The sequence below is a fragment of the Zalophus californianus genome, chromosome 3, assembly GCF_009762305.2.
Source record: "Zalophus californianus isolate mZalCal1 chromosome 3, mZalCal1.pri.v2, whole genome shotgun sequence".
In the NCBI taxonomy this organism is placed as follows: Eukaryota; Metazoa; Chordata; class Mammalia; order Carnivora; family Otariidae; genus Zalophus; species Zalophus californianus.
This window is the reverse complement of record NC_045597.1, coordinates 129,263,893-129,289,647: the sequence shown is the minus strand read 5'-3', so window position 1 is coordinate 129,289,647 and position 25,755 is coordinate 129,263,893. Positions and strand designations below refer to the sequence as shown.

The following is a 25,755-nucleotide window of genomic DNA, read 5'->3' as shown; positions in this document are numbered from 1 at the left end:
AAGTCTTTTATATAAATAGATTTAACATGTGTAACATGTGTTCTTTAGAAAATATCAGATATATTTTGTATCTTGTCCTGTTGGCATGTATGATATCTGAACAGTCACATAATAATTACAACAGGTTTCACCCATTAAAATTACTAGCAACTTTGAAAAATATTTTATGTTAAAATTCTGAAAGATATGAGTAAATATGAATAACAAAAGTAGATATGGGTTTGAATCTATACTAAAAAGAACATACTACATTCTCATTGTGTGCAAGATTAATGCTAATGTGAAGACATCAGAAGACAGAATTGGTCGCACACATTAATAAGGATCATAGCTTTAGACAGTTTTCTTAAATAGATACTTTCAAAAGAAATAATAAGTGTTTGATACATTTAATATTTCTGTAAAGCTTATTTAAAAATTGTTTTGGAGCATCTGGGTGGCTCAGTCAGTTAAGCATCTGCTTTCAGCTCAGGTCATGATTTCAGGATCCTGGGATCTAGCCCAGCATCCAGCTCCCTGCTCAGCAGGGAGTCTGCTTCTCCCTCTCTCTGCTCATGCTCTCCCGTCTCTCTCAAAGAAATAAATAAAATCTAAAAAAATAAATAAGATAAAATAAAAATTGTTTTGATAAAAAGAATATGGCAATATAATCAATAATTACCTAGTTATTAGGTAATAAAGTTAGTTAATTTGAAGCAAAATATTAAATGAAGGTGTTTATTTTCTATATTTAATTAAAGGAGAAAGATGTTTATATGTTTATATGAAATTTTTAATGAATATTTTGTGAAAATATTTAATGGGATTGTCTTCTCAAGTTTGTTAAGCTAAGTAATATGAACTTCCATCCCCAGGTAGAAGCATTGATTGTATAAAATAATGTATAATCTATAGCAACAATAATTCATTTTTATTGTTCTTTACTACTCTCCCTTTTTATTATCCCCCTAGAACTTGAAGAATCTAGACAGAAATGTCCACCATGCTGGTACAGATTTGCCAATGTGTTTTTGATCTGGGACTGCTGTGATGCATGGTTAAAAGTAAAGCATCTTGTGAATTTAATTGTTATGGATCCATTTGTTGATCTTGCCATCACTATTTGCATTGTCTTAAATACCCTCTTTATGGCCATGGAGCACTACCCAATGACTGGTCAATTCAGTAGTGTATTGACTGTAGGAAACTTGGTAAGTTCATTTGAAGTTTACTTATTTCCTTTGGTAGGGGTGGGAGATATAGACCAAAGAAAAAATCCATTTGTGCTGTGTAGGCAATAAGATCTAAAATTCAACTGGTATGAATGCTGATTGTTCAGACCAATGTCCTTGCTAATTGACCATGGTGTCTTACCAGTTGTAGGCTCATTAAAATTTTTACTGTCATTCTTGCTGAAATATAGGTCCAGAAAAACCATAATATCTAATTCTGGTTCCACAAAAATACAGTTTTAATATACACAGCCTCTGAAGAAATCGTGTCGATTAAAGGAAATATATAAAGATTTATTTCTGTATAAAAGAGGACATAGCTGTTTCAAATTGAATTACCTAATAAAATGCTTCAGTAGTATTCACACAAGAGAAGAAATAGTTGGTGAAATGGCATTTGTAATTTAGCCATACTTTTGGTTCAAATTATTTGAGCAGACATCTATGTATGTGTATGCTGACATGTACATTTCCTCCTTTATATGAGAAAATTGAAATGTATAAACAAGTAAAAAAAGGATTAATCAAGAGAGCTTCCTTTTTGGCACAAAACGGAAACAAACTCAAACTAACTTAAGGGGAAAATAAAAATAAAAAAAAATTGACTCCTAGAATGGAAAGAAAAAGATGAACTACCAAACCATATAAAGGGTAATTTTGCAGTTGGGCTTCAGGAAATGCTTTAACCAAGAGCTTGGATGTAGGCCAAATGTTCACTTCATCTTTTGTCTCTGGGTCAGGAAACATGCTCAGCCATAGCTCACTGGTTTTAGATCTTGTAACCTCTACACCAGAAAAAAAAAAACTCTATCTCTTTTTCAGTTCTAGTTTAAAGACTCAGGATAGGACTCTCGTTTGGCATAGCTTAAGTCAGATGCTCACCTCTGGTTTAATCAGAGGCAGAAGGTGGAGCCATGTGAAAACATGACAGACCTGAGGAATCAAACAGGTGGAGGAGCAATTCCCAGCAAAAGTTGAAAAGGGAATACTTGGCAGACAATTACATAAATGTCTACCCCATAAGTGACCTCAACTTTACTCCATTATTTGACTTAGTAGAACACCTACCAGATTCTTGAGATTTTCTTCATCTTTGGCACCTATAAATGGATTTTTTTTTTTAATGATTATTCCTTGATCTTTCCAATCACTCCTTCTTTTCTGGACTTCTTATGTCTACTAAGGCTATGTTTTCCACTCAATGTTTCTATGTACTCAATAACTATAGGAATTATCTACTCTTGTGGTATAAGCTGTGCCCTGGTCCTGTATTTCCAACTGTTACAGAACGTTAAGGATAACTTTAAACATAATATGTGACAGCTGAAAGATCATCTTTCTCACAGCTTATTGAAAGTCCTAACTATCTCAGTTCAGTCTTATGTTACCTCTAGTAGTAGCCTCCCAGCTTCAAAGAGCCTTCCAACTTCAAAGATAGAAATCTGATAGCCATTTTTACTTACTTTTCCTTTATTTTTTATATATAAGCTGATACGAAGATCCATTAATTCTTCTTTCAAGGTACCTCATTTTTAATCTTATAACTATGATTAAAATAATATTTTTAACCTTCTGCATTCAGTATGTTTGCACTTTGGTAAAGTATCTATCATCTGTATTTATGGTTCAACAGTCTTATCTGATTTTCAAGACTCCCCATCTGATCCTATCCTTCCTATACGATCTTATTGTCCATAATCAGCCACTATTGGCCCATCAGAACAGCCATGTCACCGTACCACACAAACACCACATGTTTATACAATTACATATGGGAAAATATTTCACTGTTTCCTACATTCACATTTAGAGTGTTCTGACTCAAATCACCTCGTCTCAATTCTTCATATTCTTCAAGGTTATGTCCCATTTTTCCTTTGTATCTCCTATAATGATTACATGGTTGTAGTTCAATAAATAACCAACTGGTTGTTTCCTACCCAAATGGGCTGTTTAAAGTAGCATGTTTTCATGAAAGAATATGGGCTTTGGAGTTGGGTGGAACTGGGTTTGGCCTCGTTGTCAATGCTTACTAATAATGTAGCATCTGGACAAGTCTGATAAAAAATCTGAGTCCTTGTTTTCTATTTTGACATGGATATAATGATACCCATCTCCCGGAGTTGTTGTGAAGGCCGAATGAGGAAATATGAAAACAATACTGAGCCTGGCATCTAGCATGTGCTCAATAAACAATTTCCTTCCTCTAATCTATGCTATTAACCTTTCTCTGAAATACTGATGGAAAATAGTTTTGCTCTAGCTCCTGTATTTTTCCCAAGATACTGAACAGTCGGGGAAGTTGAAGAGTTAGGAAGAAATTTTGGAAATTTGCCAGAGTGAAGCAGGAAATTCAGGTTTTATAGAATTCCAATGTTGAAGCACTAGAGTTTGGAAGCACAGGATAAGAGAGGTTGGATTATAGGATGATCAAATGGAAAAGCACTAGACTAAAGCGCCAAATCTGGTTTCAAGTCCAAAAGTCCATGCTAAATAACTGGGTGCTCTTGAAAAAAACATTTAAATATTTAGGTCTCTTTTCTAATGAGTAGAATGTATTAAACTAGATGATTTTTCAAGTCCCTTCCAGTTCCAAAATTCTGTAACTTAATGTGTAGCAATGGAGATAATGAGGTACAGAAGAAGGGTGGAAGACTGATGACTGACAGATTGCGGAAAAATCATTGATAAGCTGAGGTTAGCAATGGGGATACAACGCTCATCAAGACAGAGAGTGCACATGATAGGAAACAGACCTGAGTTAACTATTTCTAACCGTAAGAGTAGGAAAATGTGTAAACTATTTCTATTAGCTGAGAGCTCCTGTTATTAATAATAATATCATATGTATAAGGCATTTCATAGTTTCCCATATCTTATTTTATACCCATAACAAGCTTTATAATATTTATGTATAGAAAATTATATGTTTATATGTAAATAATATGTAAAAAAATCAATATATAGAGAGACAGACATAGAGAGAAAGAGAAAAAGAAAAAGAGAGGAAGAGGAAGAGGGAGAGAATATATTTCTTATAACATGGGTACTTAGCTGACTTTGGACTATACTATACACCATGGACGGTTGCATTGCATATTTTGTGGAGTTTATAGTTTGCTCTTTTAAATAAATTTACTTTCTATGGAGTAGTTATTACTACTCAAATGATTACATAATACCTTATAAATAGGACATCTAGGTTTGGGTTGAATTGTTAACAAAGGAACATCCTGTAAAAGACTTCTGGAACTTTCAGGTTTACTTAGATCAATGTGCCCCATTTGTATCCTGTTTCTGGAGCACATAAAAATTACATCACTTCTCTACTAATTGGATTGACTGATCAAATTTGAGTATCAGAAGACCTCAAACATCTGTTGAGTTTCTCTAAGATGCTCTTTTTTGTTTTTGTTTTAACCATTATAAAACCCATGCACCCACCTTAGAGATTTTATTTTTTTTAAAGATTTTTTATTTATTTATTTGAGAGAGAGAGAGAATGAAAGAGAGAGAGCACGAGAGGGAAGAGGGCCAGAGGGAGAAGCAGACTCCCTGCTGAGCAGGGAGCCCGATGTGGGACTCGATCCCGGAACTCCAGGATCATGACCTGAGCCGAAGGCAGTCACTTAACCAACTGAGCCACCCAGGCGCCCCCACCTTAGAGATTTTATAAGCAAGAAATCTTCCATCAATCATGGTAGGTTAGACAACCTCTCTATCATACAAACATTCCCAACTAACTGGTAACTCTTTCTTCAGGGAATACAGATAGAGGTTTGTAGCTCCTACACTGATTACTTTTCTTACTATAATTCTCATTGTAACCAGTGATTAAGAGTCCATGATATACCCTTATTCTGCTGGACCCTGAAGGGAATTCAGAATATGGTACCTGTACTAAGGATCTTATAGGTCATTTGCAAATAAAAGCCTAAAGAAACACAACTAGGGAAATTATTTCAATTAAATGGTGTGGTACAGGGTATGAACTTAAAATCTCAGGAAAGGGACATGATAACTCTTTGAAGGAAAAAAAATAACTCTTGTTTATTGACGGATAAAACACTTAGGAGCTGAATCCTAAAATTCACCTGGAGGCATTCTGCATCAATGAAAGAGTGCTATCTATCCATCGAATTCCTTTCCTACTATCATATAAAGCTATCTTGTCTCCAAACTAACAATTTATAATGAGGGTCTTGTGTAATTGTGTGTATACAAGTATTGCTGAATAAAATTTGGTAGGCAATACAATGTCAACAGAAATCCAAGAATTTTAGATGCAGACCTTATGAGTCATCTCAATGAATATCCCCATTTGACAGATGAGAGAAAAGAACACCATAAATGTTAAATTATTTCCCATGATTTTTCTTTAAGTATATTTCAATTTCACCTTCCCCACCCAATCAACAACAACAACAAAAAATATTTAAAGATGTATATCCAAAAGGCATGGGAATAATAAAACTAAAACCATTAAAACAAGAAGCTAATAATAATACAGCAAAAGTAGACTACAGTTACATCAAATTCACTACAAAAAAAATAGATCATCAATCTGGGCAAGTAGAGGTTCTGTAGAGCAAACTGACCAATATTCAGCCTTTAGAATGAACATTTCTCCTTTTAATGTACATCAACAGAACTTTCCTAAGTAAATACTCAACAGGAAAACCTTCCCATTCCTGAAATAAGACCTTATTCCTCAATATTTGATCATCCTAAGTGTTGTGCCCCCCAAAACAACTCAAAATGCTCCGAATTTCTTTATTCTTGGTCCAGACTCCCAGGCTGATTCTCATCTCCATCCTTAGCACTTACACTTTTGCTATTTATCATGTGTCATCATGTACAATAGGTTAGGAACTTTTCACTGAACTTATCTCCTCACTAAAGAAGCTGGCTTAGGAAGCCTATAAATTCATTGTCCATAAGAAATTTATCAGGCTAAATGAACTAGGTTTATGCAGTCTCAGGTTTGTATATCTTAATTACTACTATATTTTCAAAGACCAGCAAAATGTCTTCCATTTAGGTGTTCAGCAGTTTTTTCCCAAATGAATGAGTGGCTACAGAAGCATATAACCCAAAGTTTCAAAAGACAAAAAGCTTCTTCAAGAAAACAAGACAGAATTAGGCTAAATCCAAACAATAAACATTTGATATGTTTTTTATTGTCTTGAATCTTAAAAATTCTTTGTTATAGAAAATTCAAAGGCAGCTGAATGTATGTTTATAAACCACACATTAGCACTTTTATAAACCATACATGGGATTTACATAATCTGATACAAATCCAGAGGTTGCCAGTTCTTTTTGTTCTTAGAATTTTTGATGGAATTTAAAACTCATATAAACAAAGGCATTAAATCAGTATGTTGGACTGACTTTTGCTAGAATGAGAAGGAATTTTTAAAAAACTCGCAATCACTGACATTGCAGTTTAAACTAGACTAAAATGTACCAAAAAACAATACCAATGATTTTTAGGGCCTAAATTGAAAATATTTAAAGATATAAATAAATATAATTTTAAATGCAAATTATAATTAAAATATTATTTTTAAAAAGGAGTTTCATGTTGGGATTACATTTTAGATGAAAGAATGTACATTTAAGGTATAGGTTTTTATAATGTAGGAGATCGGGTCATTTCAGAAGAGCTGAAAAGACCACCCTATGATATTTCTCTAGAAAGGAATATTTATAGATGATTTACCTGGATAGTTTCTACCTCGGTTTAATGTAACCCTATGATCAGGTTGCTAATTCAAACAGCTGCTTCTGAGACTTAGTATAAGAAATAAAATTTCTCTAAATCAGAATTTATTTTAAATTCACCAGGGAAAAAAATCCTATGGTGAGTCATTCTATAAAATAAAAAAGAAATAATTTTCAGTGTGTATTCCACCATATATCCGGATTTTCATGCACTAGGATTACTTGAAAAACATTTTATTTCTACTTGAGTGAATGAATGATGAACTGAAGTTGAGCTATTTTTTCTGGGATGGGTATTTCCCTAAGGTCTTTCTATATTGATGAAAATAATACATTACTGCATTTATTTCTTCTTTAAGTTTATGTATTTGAGAGAGAGAGAGAGAGAGAGCGTGCGTGGGGGAAGGGGTAGAGGGAGAGAAATCCTCAAGCCGACTCCCTGCTGAGCTCGGAGTCGGAGGGGTGGGGGGTTCTGCCTCTACCAGGACCCTGAGATCATGACGTGAGCTGTCGGGTGCTTAACTGACTGAACCACCCAGACGCCCCTATGTTAGCGGCATTTATACATTTTTAAGAGTAGATAATGATTTCTTTTAATTAACATGATATTTTAGGAAAATTAAATAACTTTGATACCGTTATTTTGACAGAGTTCCTTCAAGGTAAAGGCTGATTTACCTTGTAAATGGTAAGCTTGACTTTATAGTTATAAAATGCAGCTTTTACTTATTGTTAATTAGGATATTTGCTTTAAAAGATTTTTTGCAAGAGTAATTTCATAACTCTTCATGCCCTTGGGTCTCTTCGCCTGTGGTTCTGAGTTAAAAAACAAATTTTGAATTTGTTTCATTTTATTTCTATTGTGAAACAGACATTCATCCTACCATTCAAATAATTTATTAATTTTAATTATGGGTGTATGCATACTGAACATGTTCTCCTGCTGCTTTCAATTAAATCTGCAGCTCCTTGCTCTATCAGTCCATTAACCTTAATTGTGAGGCATGCATCCAGAGAATATTATCATAAAACATTTGTGGCAAACTCACTCTTATTTCAGGAATATTTATAAAATTACAGAAATAAGATGGTGTCCCTTTAAAAACCCACAAAGATCAAGAATAAAATATGGTTTTTACCAAATTTAAAATAAATTTAGAGTAACTTCAATTAACATGTAGATTCATTCCTAATGCAATAATACTAAAACCAAAATTCACTGTGATTATGAGAGAAGGCTGGTGTACCAAAAAGAGCAGTAATTCAGTGGTTACTACTCACTATGAGATTTTTTATTTATTTATGTGAATGAGGAAATGTTTTAAAATCAGCATTTTCTTGAAATATCAAGCATATTTGTTAAATAAAACAAATCCACTTAAAATACTCTCCTGGAAAAAAAATGTTAAACTTATATCAATTTGTCACATTTCTCCATTTCCAATGTTAAATATTTTTACTCAGGACTATTTAATATTCTTTACAGATTCTTGCAGTGTCAAAAGTTTTTCAGTGTTTGTGATCTCTATTTTACTTTAGGTTTTCACTGGGATCTTCACAGCAGAAATGGTTCTCAAGATCATTGCCATGGATCCATATTATTATTTCCAAGAAGGCTGGAATATATTTGATGGGATTATTGTCAGCCTTAGTTTGATGGAGCTTGGCCTGGCAAATGTGGAGGGATTGTCTGTACTGAGATCATTCAGACTGGTATCTACTTAGACTATGTTTATATTCTATCAGTGGCATAAAATTTATTTTGAAAATGCATCAATGTGTAGCTTACATTTACTATTAATATTTTAAATCTACACCAATACACATGATACTCTAGGAAGATATATAAACATTCTCTTTAAAGCTAAGTGTGACTATTTTCTAAGAATGATAAAAATGGTTGAAACACTTCATAATGATTAGCTATCTAGGGCATATTTAAAAATACACATGTGCCTCAGATTATGTTTTAAATTCACTCAAAAATTTTTTTTGCTTCAACTCTATAAAGAAATGCAAATAACAATTTTAGGCCTCAATTAACCTTAGCTTTTTTCAACCTTACTTATATTAGTGGGAACTACTTTAAAGGAACATGTAGGGAAATATTTGATACCATTAGCATTTTAAACAATGGTCTAACAAACTTTTTTAAATTTGACAAAAAAATTTATTTAAAAATATATAAAATTTTATTGGAAATTAAGTAAAATGTATATTTTTTCAAATTGAAAGGAAGCCTTTATGTAAGTTATTTTTTATCAAATTTTTTATTTTAGTTTTATTTTATATATATCTGTTAAAATATGTAACTCATACTTTTAATATTTTTTACTCTAAAATATAGGCTGAGGGTGACATTAGTTTGCTAAAATCAATTCAATTTAAATGTCGCTAATCAAAATATTAATTTGTTTTCAGGGATATATCTGTTGATGAATCAGAAATGTTTTATTTATCCTGACCTATTTTATTTTTGCATTTAATGATTTGATTTATAATTTGTGTATTATTAACTATTTTTTTATTTGAATTTTAGTATGGTTTGAGATTTTATATCCCTCAGAGGTAGGTCTACATTATGGTATAATAATAAAACAATGTCTAACTAACTTCCAAAATTATACTGTGATTACTACTGAGAGTATCTTTTCACTTAATTACAGCTTCGAGTTTTCAAGCTGGCAAAATCCTGGCCCACACTGAATATGCTGATAAAGATCATTGGCAATTCTGTGGGGGCTTTAGGTAACCTCACCTTGGTGTTGGCCATCATCGTCTTCATTTTTGCTGTGGTCGGCATGCAGCTATTTGGTAAGAGCTACAAAGAATGTGTCTGCAAGATCTCCAGTGATTGTGAGCTCCCACGCTGGCACATGCATGACTTCTTCCACTCCTTCCTGATTGTGTTCCGCGTGCTGTGTGGAGAGTGGATAGAGACCATGTGGGACTGTATGGAGGTCGCTGGCCAAACCATGTGCCTTATTGTTTTCATGTTGGTCATGGTCATTGGAAACCTTGTGGTACGTATATATTACAAATGCTCATAATTAAGAACAAGATCAGACAGTAGGTAGGAAGGTTGCCTGATGCAATAAATAGCTCTGGTTTTATCATCAGTAACCCAGACTTAAATCCCAGGACTAGCACTCTGAGTTTGGGCAAGTTACTTAACTTCTGAGTCTGAAGTTTCCCAACTATGAAAGTTGAATAACAAAGCTGAAATCTTATGGTTGGTGTGAGGATTAACTGAAGTGTATTTGTGAAAGTTTGGGAGCAAAAATATTAGTTTTTCTTTGTTTTTTGAGGAAATGTTTTTATGAAGAGTAATTTTATCCCTGTACTACCGTTATGGCGTGAATTATTTTTTATCCTATTATTACTTTGAGAAGAAAATGATCTCCAGTAAATCTAAAAATATAACTGTCTATTCTATATTGAGATTGCTCTTTACACCTTCATAGTTCATGTTGGCTTACTCAGAAGCATAAGCTTCATTTTACCAAATTTTGAAGATCAATTTCAATAAATTTTAGGGTATTATATTGTAGCCATGTATTATAATTATTCAAATGACTTGGAAGGGGACAAAATATATCCTTCTCTGAATTTGCTTTATTAAAAGAAAATAAATTACTGCAGTTTAAGTTATTTACATGTATGGACACTGACCAGATTTAAGAAGCTTACTTTTAGTTCTGACTTAAAAGCACTAATGTATAAGTACAATTTGTATATTTATGTGTTTTAATGCTTACATTTCTCAATTATGTGTGTATGTAGTGGTCTTCGTGCCATCAAACTTAACCTTTCCTTTGAGGTACATTTCAAGTAAGACTGATTTAAAGAATGTTTGTGGGATAACTGTAGACATGCATTTTTTCAGAAAGGTAAATTAGGAAGCTCTAGATTCTGACCAAAATCTGATACAGAAATAAGGAAACAAACTAGGGCTCTTGCTTTGATGGGAAATGTGTTAACCTTACATAATTTGCATTTTAAAATTTCGGCTGTTATAAATTTGTGGCCACTGTACAAAGGAATTTATATTAAAAGTATACTGTTTTAACACATATTGCCAGGCTATCAAATAAATAAATTCATTATTTATACACATGAAGCTAGACATTCTCTAGACAAACTGATAACATGAAGTAAAATGACTAGAATTTTTTCTCATTGGCCAAAACCATCAAAATGGGATTTTTGTCTCTTCACTGGCAACCTTGAGTAGACAATTTTAAGTCTTAGAAGTTCTGGTTTCCTGTTGTCCTTCTTGGTATGAAAGAACAGGCACTTGTTTTATCATATTGCCCTTACAGCAGGTAGAAGGTGTCAGGTCCTTTAAATAGTGTGTGATTCAGACACATGTCTGAAAAACAGTAAGCATTCAAGAAGCATTTGTTGAATTAATTTCAGCAAAGATCTATGAGTTACCTGTTTATTATTTTATGTATACTTCATATTAATGTAGCAAATTTTCTTTTTTTTCATTTAGGTTCTGAACCTCTTTCTGGCCTTATTGTTGAGCTCATTTAGCTCAGACAATCTTGCTGCTACCGATGATGATAATGAAATGAACAATCTCCAGATTGCAGTAGGAAGGATGCAAAAGGGAATTGATTATGTGAAAAATAAGATACGGGAGTGTTTCAGAAAAACATTTTTTAGAAAGTCAAAAGTTATAGAGATCCATGAAGGCAACAAAATAGACAGCTGCATATCCAATAATACTGGAATAGAAATAAGCAAAGAACTTAATTATCTTAAAGATGGGAATGGAACCACCAGTGGTGTAGGTACCGGAAGCAGTGTTGAAAAATATGTAATCGATGAAAATGATTATATGTCATTCATAAACAACCCCAGCCTCACTGTAACAGTGCCAATTGCTGTTGGAGAGTCTGACTTTGAAAACTTAAATACTGAGGAGTTTAGCAGTGAGTCAGAACTAGAAGAAAGCAAAGAGGTAAGAATGCTTTTAAAGTTTTTGTTGCATTTCCTATGATAACCATGCATTATGGTTATTTAGTATTTTTATTGTGTTTACATGCATTATTAAAAAGTATATTGAAAGTCATATATATATAGCAGTGTTGGAAAATTATGAGATATTCTTTATTGGGAAATCCATTCATAGAAATTCCAACTTTCCAAAGGAAATCATCATTCTGAATAATTTGTATATTCATCTTCTTGATAGTTTGAAAATCTAGCTAAAAATGTGGCCTGCCAAAAAAAGCCATATTTAATACATTCTATTCTATACACTGCATTATGCTCTTTAGACATATCAATGAACCATATTTTATTGATCGTTGTGAAAGTGTCTTCTCTTTACTGTCTATATTAGGTTTTGCTCTCATTTTTTAATGTGAAACTTTTACGTAGTTTTTGTTCACCTCTGAAAGTTTTACTGACTCTGATAGAGTGTTATTCATTTATGAAAGTGTTACACATATTTGGAATGTGCAAGTAGCACTGATTACATTTTGCCCAGTCAAGGATGAACAAATCCACAGTGTTCCAGATTAACTTGAAAATGCTAAAACCTACTTAGAAAAGCTCCACTTGAGGATTACAGTTAAGAGGTAAAAGTTGAAAAGCTGCTCTTACATATATTACTAGTTGTTCAAAATAAAACAAAGAAGAAATGGAATTGTTCTTACTGTATGATTAGAATTCATAGAATCCCATAATAGCAGCTTAATGTATTAATTCTGCATTATGAACAGGATTAAAATTTTTTACTATTACTTATTTTTGGACTTCTAATATACCAGTGGGAAGTAAGTCTAGCACAGAGTTATAAAAGTTTAGCTTGAGGGTATGATATTAGCACCACAGGAATCAGACCGATGGTGTCTGATATTATGAGCATATTTAAAAAATTTCTCTTTTTAAGAATGGTATCCATAGAATTTGTATAAGTAATAAGTAGTTGACAATGTCATAACTCATAGCTCTTGATCCTTTCTTTCTGGCATTTCAGCACTGCTGAGATATAATAGTAAATTTGAAATATTTTTTAAAGGTAAAAACATATACAAAATGAGATAGTATTCTTGGAATTCCACTCAAAGTCCACTTAGTGAGCTCAAACCTAGTTTATATATTGCTCACTCTGATAAAATAAAAATTCAATCTAATTTTATTTTTCATCAACTAACATAGATTTATTTAAGAAAAAACATCAACTAATTAATGAGCAATTATTGAGCAGTTTTTGTGAACTTCAGTACTCTGCTGAATACTAAGAGTAAGAAAGAGTTAAAGGAGAGCTCTATAATATAACTCCCTTTGGGAAATCTCACCATCTTTGAGGAAGCTCAAAAATCATTAGAGACCTATTAAAAAGTTTTATCCTGCCAGACTGAACATAAAATTATAGGTATTAAAAACAGCAAGAACACAGAAAGTTGCTAAATAGAAGAGATAAAATTAAAATAGGCCTCCAAGTTTGGGTCAAATGTATGATCAAAAAGTCAAAGCAAAACCCTACCAAAGGAAAGCCACAGTTGAGAATGAGCTTGGTATCAAGGTGCAGCAGTGGAACAATCAGCATGAATAAAGTCCTGGTTGAGAAGATAGTGGAAAACTTGTTTGGGTGAGTCAGGTATTTTCAGATTGTAAAGTCTTTGAAGTAAGTAGAAAAATTTTGAATGGCCTGCATAGTCAATACAGAGCTATTTGTTCTGAAGCAGGGGAAAGCCAAAAAGAAAGTGATGTTTAAGGAAAGTGTATTTGATAACAATGAGTAAAACAGTTTAGAGTGAGGGGTGAAGGGGTTTATCTTGAGGAATGTGGTAGCAATCATTTGATAGCAATGAGGTGATGAAATTCTGGGCTAAGGTAAGGTAATATGTATGGGCATTGAGACCTTCGGGCAATTTGACAAACTAGTGAAGACTAGGAAATTGGAAAAACGGTAAGTCCACTCTCTGAAATGGCCTTTTAGGAAGGTTACTAGGTTTAAGTGGGAAAAGGGAAGAATTCAATTGGAATATACTGAATTAGAAGTGACAGTGTTGGGGGTGCGAGGCTGGATGAGAAATCAGGGTTTAAACACAGATGGGATAATTATCTGATTTCTTGAAAATAGAGGAGCTTACCAAAGAAGTAATTATAAAGAGAAAATAAGGGAAGATTAGGGACAAGACTAGCACAGGGTCAAGAAGAGGCAGAAAAACCAAAGAGGTACAGAAATTCTGTTACATTAGTATCATAGGTTTTATCACATTGGATTTATGGAAATTAAATATCTTAATTACTTTCTCCCAAAAAGGTGGTTTCCAGAGTATTTCAAAAATTCTGTAATGCCTACAGATATTTCAAATGACTGCTTAGAAAAATACCACCTCATTGTCATGCCTTTTTAATGGCTAGACGATCATAAATTTGGTATACGGAGACACAATGTCTAGAAAACATTTTATCATCTGAGCCAAAATTCCTTTTTGGGTGACTCTTTCTATAACCATTCTATCCTCCTCCAAGCTAAATTTTGGATTCATGGAATCCAAGTATAGAGTGTAATGAAATTGTTGAAATATGCAGATATATTAGTCTGAAAATTTATCAAACTAAATATAAAATTAAATACTTTTATAAATCTAGGATAAAATTTCAAATTATTTCACATGGCAGAAATGAATTCAACAATAAATTTTATATGGATGATTTTTAAAATTAGTACCAAAAAAAAAAAAAACCCTGAAAAAGTAACAGGGCAATTCTCATATATGCTCACACAAAGATAAGAAGTACAATGTTTTTAAAAATAAAAAACAAAAAATCAGCATGTTCTAACATTATACAGTAGGCTTAGATAAATTCCAGGAAAGGTCAGTTTTAACCTGAAATTTCTGAAAACTGCTGGCACTGAACATAGGTCATGTTTCAGATGCATATTTATGTAGGCTGGATTATTCTTTTTTTTTTTTAAAGATTTTATTTATTTATTTGACAGAGAGAGACACAGAGAGAGAGGGAACACAAGCAGGGGGAGCAGGAGAGGGAGAAGCAGGCTTCCCGCAGAGCAGGGAGCCTGTTGCGGGGCTCGATCCCAGGACCCTGGGATCACGAAGGCAGACGCCCAACGACTGAGCCACCCAGGCGCCCCTGGGTTATTCTTTTTTAATAACTATTCCACACACACATACACACAAGTGAAAAATAACATAACCATAAAGTAACATTTTGGTTCATGCTTCTTTTTTGACCGTAAGTAGAAAAAGAACATTGAGCTATATTTTGAGGCGCAAGAATATCCTTTATTTTTGCTGACAAAGTAAAAAATCATACAAACTAAACCAACAGGATGATACATTTCTCACTAAAAAATTAATAAGTAATTTAAAAAACTTGTAATACATTCTGCTTTAAGAAGAGGCAGTAAGTTAATCATTAACTTAGATGGTATTTGAAAACTCTAGTCACTCTACTCCTTACATTCATTTTCATAATACTATATATCTAGCTATAGTGCAATTGGGGAGATGACCCCTAAAAGTTGTTAGAGATAAAGTATGCTGTTGGTATTTTTATAATATATGTGTTATATGGATCGCTAACATAAACAGACTGGTATGAAAACAAATACAAAGCTTTGCATGAAAAAATGTAAGAGAATTAAAGGTATGAATTACAAAATAGTGATCTTTTTATCTTGGGAAAACTTGGAATTATACAAATCTTGTGACAAGATATAAAGTAGAATTTTGTTTGTTTTTATATTTCTAAAGTTCACGTTATCATGATTTCTTGGAATATTTATAGAACTATGAATTTTTACAGTTTAGTTTTTTAAAAGGTTTCATTGTCTTCCTAGGTGAGGATTTGGAATAAATGTTCTTAAGAATCGTATCTGAAGTTGAATTCCAAAGCACAACCTAGCAATATCATACTGTGACCTTCACTGCTTACCGTTCTTACTTCTCACAGGGGTAAAATCAAGCTGGAGCCATCAAGAGTGCAGCTCTGGTGTTTTTTAACCAGCCAGAGGCTCGTGCCACCACTTTTACCCAGGTTACCCAAGCAAGTTGTACATGTACAATCACTTTCGAAGTGAATTTTGACTGGCCTGCATGCTACTCAGCTGTTCCTTCCCCTGCCATGGCAAGGAAGTGCTGGATGTGCCCAGCCGCTCTCTGCTGAATTGTGTGACACACCATAGCATGGTCAGGCGAGATGGGCAGTCCCACATCATATTTGATTCTGCTAATGAGTTTTCCAGTTTAGTCTTTTAAACTTTGAAAAGCAAGAATTGCATGCTCTATAGGATTTATATCTATTTTGAAACATGATAGGAATGTTTAAAGTTCAATATAGTCAAGAATTTAAGAGAGCATGCACTTTTTTTTTATTTCTCTGCTTTTATTTCATTAAAATGAGACCACAATTTTTTGTTGTTGTTGATTCAGCCCTTATAAGTAAATTGTATTACCAAAATGAGCCTCATGGGATTTTTTTGATAGTGCCATTTTCAGATCATTATATTCAGATTCATGAATATAATTTTCAACCCTTATAATTCATTTGTTCCAGATGGAAATGTGTGCTTTCATGGTTTTTTCTTTTTTTGAAAGGCTCTATAAAAAATAAAAGCAGGGTGATCATAAGTTTTTGGATATGAAGGGCCATAGTCTGTATGTATTTGGGCACCACATATCTTGGATTTTCATGTAGTTTAGGAAAGTTTTTAAGCCATATGTCTGTAAAACCTTAAGTGTTCACTGCAAAGTAATCAAAAGAAGGAAAGCATCTTGATATGGGATAGTTCACTGCATCCTGATCATTAAGTAATTGGTCCAGTGTACCCACTTCCTTAAAAATTTCCCTAATCTACATTAATCTTCCCTAAATTTTCTACCAAAAAACTGAGCAGGTAAAAAAGAGACATAGAAAAATGTCTTGTTTTTTAGAATTACAGTTTTATGAGGAGTAAAGGGCATCTCCCAAGATTACTATAGGGTTGTGGATTAACTAAGCCTTTAGTTTATTCTCTTGACTCAATCTTCTCTTGTTGCTATCAGTGCTTACTGGAATCTTAGCCAGAGTGGGGGTTCTGGGAGGGAAATTATAAAGGTAGAAGAAAGTTCCTGAGTATTGACAATTTCAATGCTTTTGGTGAAAAAGAATATCTAACTAGAGTCTGGGGTTGTCTCTAGGTTTAATTCATACCTACTCTCTTCTTCCTTAGGGATAACTGAGAATTAGCTGGAGAATGCAACAAATTGAGAAATAAAATTATTAATGAAATGTAGAAAAAAATATATAGGTCCCTGATTTATGCATTTTTACTCAGCATTTACTGTTAGTTTGGGGGTGTAAACCAGCATTGGCCAGTGAAAAAAATCTAATTTATTCTTTCTTCACAAGCAGAACAGAATTAAATGGTACTGGAAAATTATCTTCTACATCATGTTTATAACAGTATTCTCTCCTTTTCAAAGCCTTCATGGAAACTGAAAATAGATACTTGATTAAGATCCCAAGCACGTGCCCTTCTGGAAAAGGCACTGTGTTCTTTTTTCAGAATCTGGAGAGCAGTGGAAGTACCTCTGGGCTTTCTCTGTCTTGCTCTCAGTGTCTTCCAAACACACTCTCTGTGAAACTGAATGTGAGTCAACTCTTCCAGAGGCACAGATGAGTATGTGAATACCATTTTAAACCCATCTTGACCTTCAGAGAACGGTTTTGGTGCTTTCATGTACTTCTGTTGAAATAAAACCTAATTAAGGCTAGTTTAGATGGAAATTTTATCTTCTCAAGATAAACCAGCTTTTTCTTTTGGCTTCTTGATGCCCTTTTACCTTACTCTTCAACTACCACACAATTATTTGCACTTTCAAAAATCGTGTTGTTATTAAGGCCATTTTTTAAAATTAAAGAAGCACCAGGGCTGTTGCACATTTAAAATATGTTGAGGCAAAACCACATACAGGTGGTTTATACTTTGAACCATTCAATAAGTGGTCTAGAAAAGAGAGCTATCGGTTTTAATCTTGTTCTTCCTGCCTTGGACAAGCAGCCCAATGGCCTCCTGGTGTGGCTACTTGTTCTTTAAGTGAAATATCATAAGTCAAGATATGGATATGCATATCCAAAAGATCAGACTAAGGCCCTGATAGTATGTGTGACCAAAAGATTTTCCTCCTCTACTTGTAAAACAAAACTCAGAAGTTGTGAGAGAAATGGCTAGATTTTAAAGGCAATCTGTAATGGCTGAATCTTTTATTTTTGCCTCTTGAATCATACAGCAATTTGTGAGAGTCAAACATTTGATAGCTGATTGAAAATAAATGAAATGTAAGCGCATTTCAGTGGAAGTAGGCCAGTTGCTAACATTCTCTTCTATCTCTGAAAGTTAAATTTCATTCTTTAATTGGATAAAAAATCAAGAGCAATATTCATCACAAAGGGGAATTTCTATGTAAGTTCATGTTATTAGAGGGGAAAATGCTCTCATGGCCTTTATGGGTGCTGATTCTGTCATTTCTTATGAATGGTATTTGCAGTTAATCTTCTTGAAAACTTCATATTCAGGTACCATGTCTTTGAGAACATGGTTCTTGGATAAGCGTGCGGCTTCCACAGTATTGCGCCAGGCTTCTGCTATAGCCAGGCATGTTTTCTGTGGCTGAATTAGGCCTGGAGAATGTTGCATCTTAAAACCTGCTTTCCAGTGTGCATTTGTAGAGCATAAGCCATCATCCCTCTGTAGACTCAGTACTTTCTACAAGGGATGGAAGAATCAAACCTTAAGTGCCATAAAATATTGGAGGGGTAAGGAGAAAATAGTACAAGAACACAAGTTTGAACTTGTACTATACGGTTTTATATGGAAGCTTTCTATAGTTATGCCTACATAACTAATTATATTTTTCTAACTACTTCTGAACAAGTATTAATTTAGTTATTTAGTATAGTATTGAGTTCCTTAATATGGAAAATCTCATTTCAGGTTTCTTTGCTTTTTTTTTTTATACCATTGTTGTATCACAGCTATGGCAATATAAAGAAAGTAAGTTATTCTTTGTATTTATCGTCAGTCACTTGCTTTTAAGTCAGTTACATGCTTTTAATAAATTTGGAAGTCATTTTGGTATGGCTATGATAAGATGTATCACAAATTATACTCTACCAGAGTATGACTGCCAAAGAATTGAAATTAATTAGGAAATGTTTAGATTACATAGATGGTATTATATCAACACACAGGATTTTAAATGTTTAAGTAGTTTCTAGGGCAGAAACTAATTATTTAAAAAGACAGTAGTAAAATTCCTTACATATTCTATGACTAAAGCTTATCAAGCAGTATATCATAATTGGTAAACTGTTATACATTAATAAGAACACACTCTAAGCTTTACTTTATAAAAATGTAAATGAATTCACGACTTTTGAAATTTTATGTGGTTGACGCAAGATTTTTGTAACTTCATAGAATAAAATGTATGTACTTTCCTATGACAAAAAAAAATGTGGCCTATGAAGGTTACAACATGAATGAGCCTGATTCTCCAAGTTAAGAAGAATTAACTTTATGTCAACCTCCATAGGGAAAGGAGCCCCCCACAAAACACTTCTTAGTGAAGTGAACCCTAGCCTACCAACTATCTTTTAAGCTTTGGTGCATGAGGGTCTAAAAGACTCTGAACATTCCTTAAGAAGCTTTCCAGAGTATAAGTTTAAAAAAAGCTTATCCCTATTATCAGAAAAACTCCTGAATAACAGTGAAGCAATTCTCCATGTAAAATGGGTTCTGCTCATTTGAAAGAGCAGAATACGTGTGGAGTTTTGGCAGGGGGTGGGGGTGTCTGTTAACAACACATGTTATGCCTCATAATACCATGCAGACAGAGGCAAACAAACTCACTACTGACCCTCTACTTTACAATCTTTACAATATATAAATACATAACCTCCATAGCTATTTAGAAAATTGAAAGTATTTATATCCAAACATGTTAACCACATTCACAAAAATATTTATATCTAAAGACAGTACTAATAACAAAAATACATCCAGAGGTCAGTACTTGGTAAAGAGTAGATTCAGTTGTCATTCAGATTAGTGGCTACTATCACTTGTGCCATTTGGGTTTAAGTATTTGTATTTAAATATAAGACACCTGTAGACTATATGGCAGACAACTATAACACAAAAAATTGAACATTTCACATTATATTAACAGTGGTAAAATGAGAACAGCATGTTTTCTAGAGTTTTCAAATGGAAAAGTATACATTTATTTGTGTGTATATACACATATACCGATTATTTTCTTCCCCCATATTTCTTTATTGAATGTCTGCCAATATTTTAGAAAAACATTTTGGAAATACCATGTGTTTTTATCGCTAAAATATTATTAACTAAATAATTCCTATTCATTAAAAATGTATTTTCTAATACAACTAAATAAACTTCTGTCAAGGCCATTATTGAGTTATACAACAAAGTAGAGAGATGAAATTATCTAAACATTATAATTCTCTCTATAAAAGTAATTCAAAAATGCAATCAATCATTTATTGGCTCTCTATAAATTTGATATAACTAGTGTCTATTCTGTACTTGGGTCTTTTGGCATTTGTATGTGTGTGTGTATTTTTGGTATATATGTTTATGTTTATGTACATATATAATTTATACCTATGTATAATTTTATGTACATATATAATTTATAAATACTCATGAGAATATCTGATCAAACAAAACAAGTATAATGGCCTAACATTCTATAAAATTTAGCATGGAGAAATCATGCAAGAAAGAAAGGCTTCATGGAGGAGGTGGACCGTGACTAGGCTCAGAAGAAATTATCCAACTTGGTTTGACCAACAGGAAGAAGAAAACATGAAACTTTTTATAACTAACCTCAAAATAATTTGGTTTCTTACTGGATTTATTTATGCAGTGGATATTATTGCTGCCACTTATCAAATGCCATAGTGTTCAACCTATCAACCACCAGTGAAATTGGAAAGGAAGAGTTAATTGCTGAGTTCAAACAGCTATTCGGTTTTTTCTTCATTATATCAGAAGCTGTCACAGTTCTATCCAGTGGTAGCTTTCCTGGGCTTTTCTTAAAAGAATAAAGATATTCTGATTATAAGAACCAGAAAAATCCTGGGGGAAGTATGTCTTGGCCTTTCTCACCTCTCCAAAAAGTAGAGGAATTTAATGGTAAAACTCTTGCACTATAATGATCCTAAGACCCATCAGCCAAAAATGATGGCCTAGCTTCTCTTAGTAGCATACTCCAGACTAGGAGTATTTTATTATAGAATTATATTTTGACTTAGAGTATTTTTTCATAATATATTTAATTTTCATAATATACTTAGTTGGACATGATTAAGCTCACCTTCAAAGTAACATCACAGAAAATATCATCTGGATAGTACTTTCAATTAGTTCACATTATAAAATATTAAACTACATTTGCATATGATTTCAGTAAATCAGGAATCTTGAGCCAAATTTCCTCCAATATGACCAATGTTTAGGGAGTCATTTGGGGATTTTTCAGCAACACATTAACTCTTTCAGAAGGCTAGGGCAGAGTGACACCTACCACTTAGCTACTAAAGTTAAGGGGGCTTAGAAACCATTACCATGTCCATGTGCTGTTTTTTTATCCTAAAAGCTTTACATTGGTCAGGCTGTGTTGTACGTCATGTCTTTGCATCCATTTTCATAAAATACTGCAAATCCATAATGTCTTCCCAAGTGATCTCAAAGTACTTATATATTTATTCTTGTAACATTAAAGTGGCTCTTCCTAAACATGTGACCTGTCACAATGATTTATTTAAAGGAAAAATTCACAGCCTGATAACTATGTTGAATTCAGCATGTGCTCCTAATAAAAGTCTATACAGATTCTCCCCAGTGCGATATATGAAGAAATTTCCATTTCATTTAGAATTCTTTGGCAAGTATTGAATTCATTTAAGCAGTTCAAAAAGAGAGACAGAGAGAGAGAGATCCATCATTTTTCTGCTAGTAAAGTAAGAAGATTATGTAAGCCAGAGGAAAAATATAGCTCAAAGTTGAAATATAATGACTGTGACTAAAGTTAATGTGCTGTTCTTCCTTTCTAAAATTACAGAAACATGGACAGTAGTTAGAATCAACTGGTAATGGTCTTTGCTCTGAAAAATTCCATCATAAGAAGTGGAAATTACAATTTAATTTGATGCATTTTAATATAATCAGTAGTGAATGTCAGCATACCAAACTTTTACCAAACTATTTTTGATTTGGCCTGAGAATTAATTTTTAAACTATTTCATATGGCATCCATATATAAATAGAGATCATAAAACAAATTAACCAGTACAATTCATCCTTTCCAAATCACCCACATTGAATGCTGTCTAACCTTTTTCTGTCTGAATCAGGTCAGTAGTTATTACATTGTTTTAAATACTAGGACTTGAATTATGTTAAATTATTAGTACATAATTTATCAGCAATGTTAATAGTGTCAAATGTGATCACTATCATTTTTTCACACAATGACAAAGAGTTTCCAAATTTGCTGAATAAAAGGGGAGAAAAAAAATCACAATTTGCAATGGGGTTTTGTTTCTAGAAATTAAATGCAACCAGCTCATCTGAAGGAAGCACAGTTGATGTTGCTCCACCCCGAGAAGGTGAACAAGCTGAAACTGAACCTGAGGAAGACCTTAAACCGGAAGCTTGCTTTACTGAAGGTAAACAAGCTCTAATATGATTAAAATGCAATCTCCCCTCTTTTCTTACAGCGACTGAAAATACCTCACTTGAGGGAACTATTTCAAAGAAATGGTAAAGGCATGTTTATCTTTGTTTTTCTCTTTTCTTCTGAAAAGTTAATTTACCTATATTTCCAGATTATATCAGTGACTGTACCTGGACAATTCAGATGATCTGACGTGTCTTTTTTGTTGTTGTTTTCTTTATCCTCCAGAGTGTGGAGAAGCTAACCCTATGAGATAAATGGCATTCTGGAATGTCATCTCATTGATACAGACTGCAGTCCCTTCAGACCTCATTGGCAGTGTTGTGATTTGATTTATAGATGCTGCAGTAATTACACCCCATCCCTCACAGTTTCAAATGTGGTTAATTTGTGCTGTGATCAGAGCTGTTTGGGGATGCAGATGTACTGTAGAGCCTTGACAGGCAAAACAGTAGTTGTTCTCACGGTGATCAGTACAATCTCTTGCACACAAATCAATAAAGATTTGCTGATTCAATGTGACTGGATTTAATCCAATGAGTAGTAGCTCAGAGAGTTAGAGCAAAGAATGATGGAAATGAGAAATAAAATGAAAACTAGGAGGGGGAGGACAAAGGAACAGCGATACTGACTAACAAGATGAGTCATAGGTGTAACTAAGAAAAGCACTGAGGCTGAAAATAAATTAGCTTGGGAAAACTGACAGTGGCTGATACCTAGGAAGACAGGGGGCTTTTCTGTGCATGAAAAGAAGGAAGTGAAAAATTCAGGATCACATCAAAAAATTAATAAACAATTTGAACATGCAGCTTTTCCCCAAACCTGAGAGGTGTTCTTAGACCCTATTTCCACCAACGGCCTTGAGGCAAAAAGAGATTCTAACTAGTGTTAAAAATGAATATTTAGGGGCACCTGGGTGGCTCAGTCGGTTAAGTGACTGCCTTCAGCTCAGGTCATGATCTCGGGGTCCTGGGATCGAGCCCCACATCGGGCTCCCTGCTCGGCAGGAGGCCTGCTTCTCCCTCTCCCACTCCCCCTGCTTATGCTCCCTCTCTTGCTGTCTCTCTCTCTGTCAAATAAATAAATAAAATCTTAAAAAAAAGGTTTATCACCAAAAAAACAAGAGTTAAAAAAAAAAGAAAGAAACTATTTATACTCATGCAACTCTTGATAAAGTTATTCCTTGAATTTTAGGTGCTTGGCTAAATATATACCTCTGAGACTGATTCACTGTATAGGAAGGATGCTGAAGATAACTGAGGAATGAAGTAGCCAGTTACCCTGTAAATGATGAGCTGAGATTGGCATGGGAGAAAGCAACAAAGTTTATTTTTTCCTATCTAAGATTAGAATATATTTTCTAGGAAAGGTGGAGGTGGGTGGGAAAGCAAAGAAGGTGGGTAGGGTGATGGGCAAAATAGATAAAGGGGATTAATAAGTACAAACTTCCAGTTTTAAGATAAGTCATGGAGATGAAAAGTATAGCAAAGAGAATACAGTCAGTAATACTGTAATAACTTTGTATGTGACAAATGGTGACTACACTTACTATGGTGAGCACTTAGTATGTATGCGATTGTTGAATCCATATGTTGTACAAAATATATTTTTTTCTAATTTCTTATATTTAATGTTATATTTTAGGATGTATTAAAAAGTTTCCATTCTGTCAAGTAAGTATAGAAGAGGGCAAAGGAAAGGTCTGGTGGAATCTTCGGAAAACCTGCTACAGCATTGTTGAACACAACTGGTTTGAGACTTTCATTGTCTTCATGATTCTTCTCAGCAGTGGTGCTTTGGTAAGTGAAATGCAAAGTGGTAAGAGTCAGGTTCTAGTGAAATAACTTATTTTCTGAAAATATCACAAAGAGACAATGAGTTTAAGATGCAAAAGAGGAGGTATATCTATGCCGGGCAGAGCATGGCACCCAGGGTTTAACTGCAAAATTCAGTACATAATAAATCAGAACTATGAACAGCCAGATGGAATTTCTCATCTGGTGTTTATCTAATAGATGTTTCCCTCACTGAGACAACCATTTACAGAGACATTCTGTAACGATGTTAACTTCCATGTCAAATACCATCCAGTTCGCCCTAATAATTATATTAACATTTATGGACTAAAACTGTATTTTGTTTTCTTTATGTATAATCAATTTACTCTTTCAAAATAAGCCAGATCAGTCAGGGCATCATTGAAAGTAATATCGCAATAGGCCAAGTCTATCCCCCATTAACAGAACTTCTAGTTATTTCCTGAGTTCATATTACTTCTCTAAAAGCATGTCTTTATAGCAGTTAATTGAGATAGAGGTTCTGGGGTGAGAGGCAGGAAAGAAAGAACATACTAAATCAGTAAAGATATGGACATTTCCTTGCCAACATTTTCTGTTAGTTTTAGTCTTCAGCTTTTGTCTGGTGTTTGTCAGATATTAGCCAATATTTATCAAATTACTGCTTTGTATCCAATATTATACTAAGCAATTTTATCAAGTATTTGGGGAAGGCCAGCCATTCAAGTAAAATAAAAGCATTTCTTGATTTGCAGGCTTTTGAAGATATATACATTGAACAGCGAAAGACTATCAAAACCATACTAGAATATGCTGACAAGGTCTTCACTTACATATTCATTCTGGAAATGCTCCTCAAATGGGTAGCTTATGGATTTCAAACATATTTCACCAATGCCTGGTGCTGGCTAGATTTCTTGATTGTTGATGTAAGTATCCTGAGTGATTTTTATGAAATTATTTTTTAAAGAGGCAAGTTTGAGATTTCATATATTCCTGATTAAAACCTTGATTTTGAGAACCTAGCTTCACCAATGCTGACACAACTATGCAGCTTAAAAAAAAAAACTACAATAAACATAAAAATTAGGAAAGTTTCATGGGAAATGGTAGAAGAGGTCCTAAAAACATGGACAGTGGTAAGGAAAACACAGAGTGTTCTATGCCACAAGCAGACAGTTCTTTTCCTGAAAGTTAAGGATCTCAAGGTAGGGAATAGCTAAAAATCTGTTGACAGATCTAAGCACTTAGCTATTAACAGTTACATTTAAAAAAAAAACA

General features: G+C 33.5%; 1 protein-coding gene across 7 annotated transcripts in view; it reads left to right on the top strand.

The window, feature by feature from the left end:
- SCN3A (sodium voltage-gated channel alpha subunit 3) overlaps positions 1-25,755 on the top strand; it is a 109,749-nt gene that overhangs the window by 66,558 nt on the left and 17,436 nt on the right. For all 7 annotated transcript variants that reach the window (XM_035726804.1, XM_035726809.1, XM_035726808.1 and 4 more), the window contains 7 exons: positions 952-1,190; positions 8,478-8,651; positions 9,605-9,961; positions 11,437-11,907; positions 22,550-22,670; positions 24,323-24,477; positions 25,230-25,403. In XM_035726804.1, coding sequence (XP_035582697.1) covers positions 952-1,190; positions 8,478-8,651; positions 9,605-9,961; positions 11,437-11,907; positions 22,550-22,670; positions 24,323-24,477; positions 25,230-25,403 — 1,691 coding nt within the window. The remainder of the gene's footprint in view (positions 1-951; positions 1,191-8,477; positions 8,652-9,604; positions 9,962-11,436; positions 11,908-22,549; positions 22,671-24,322; positions 24,478-25,229; positions 25,404-25,755) is intronic.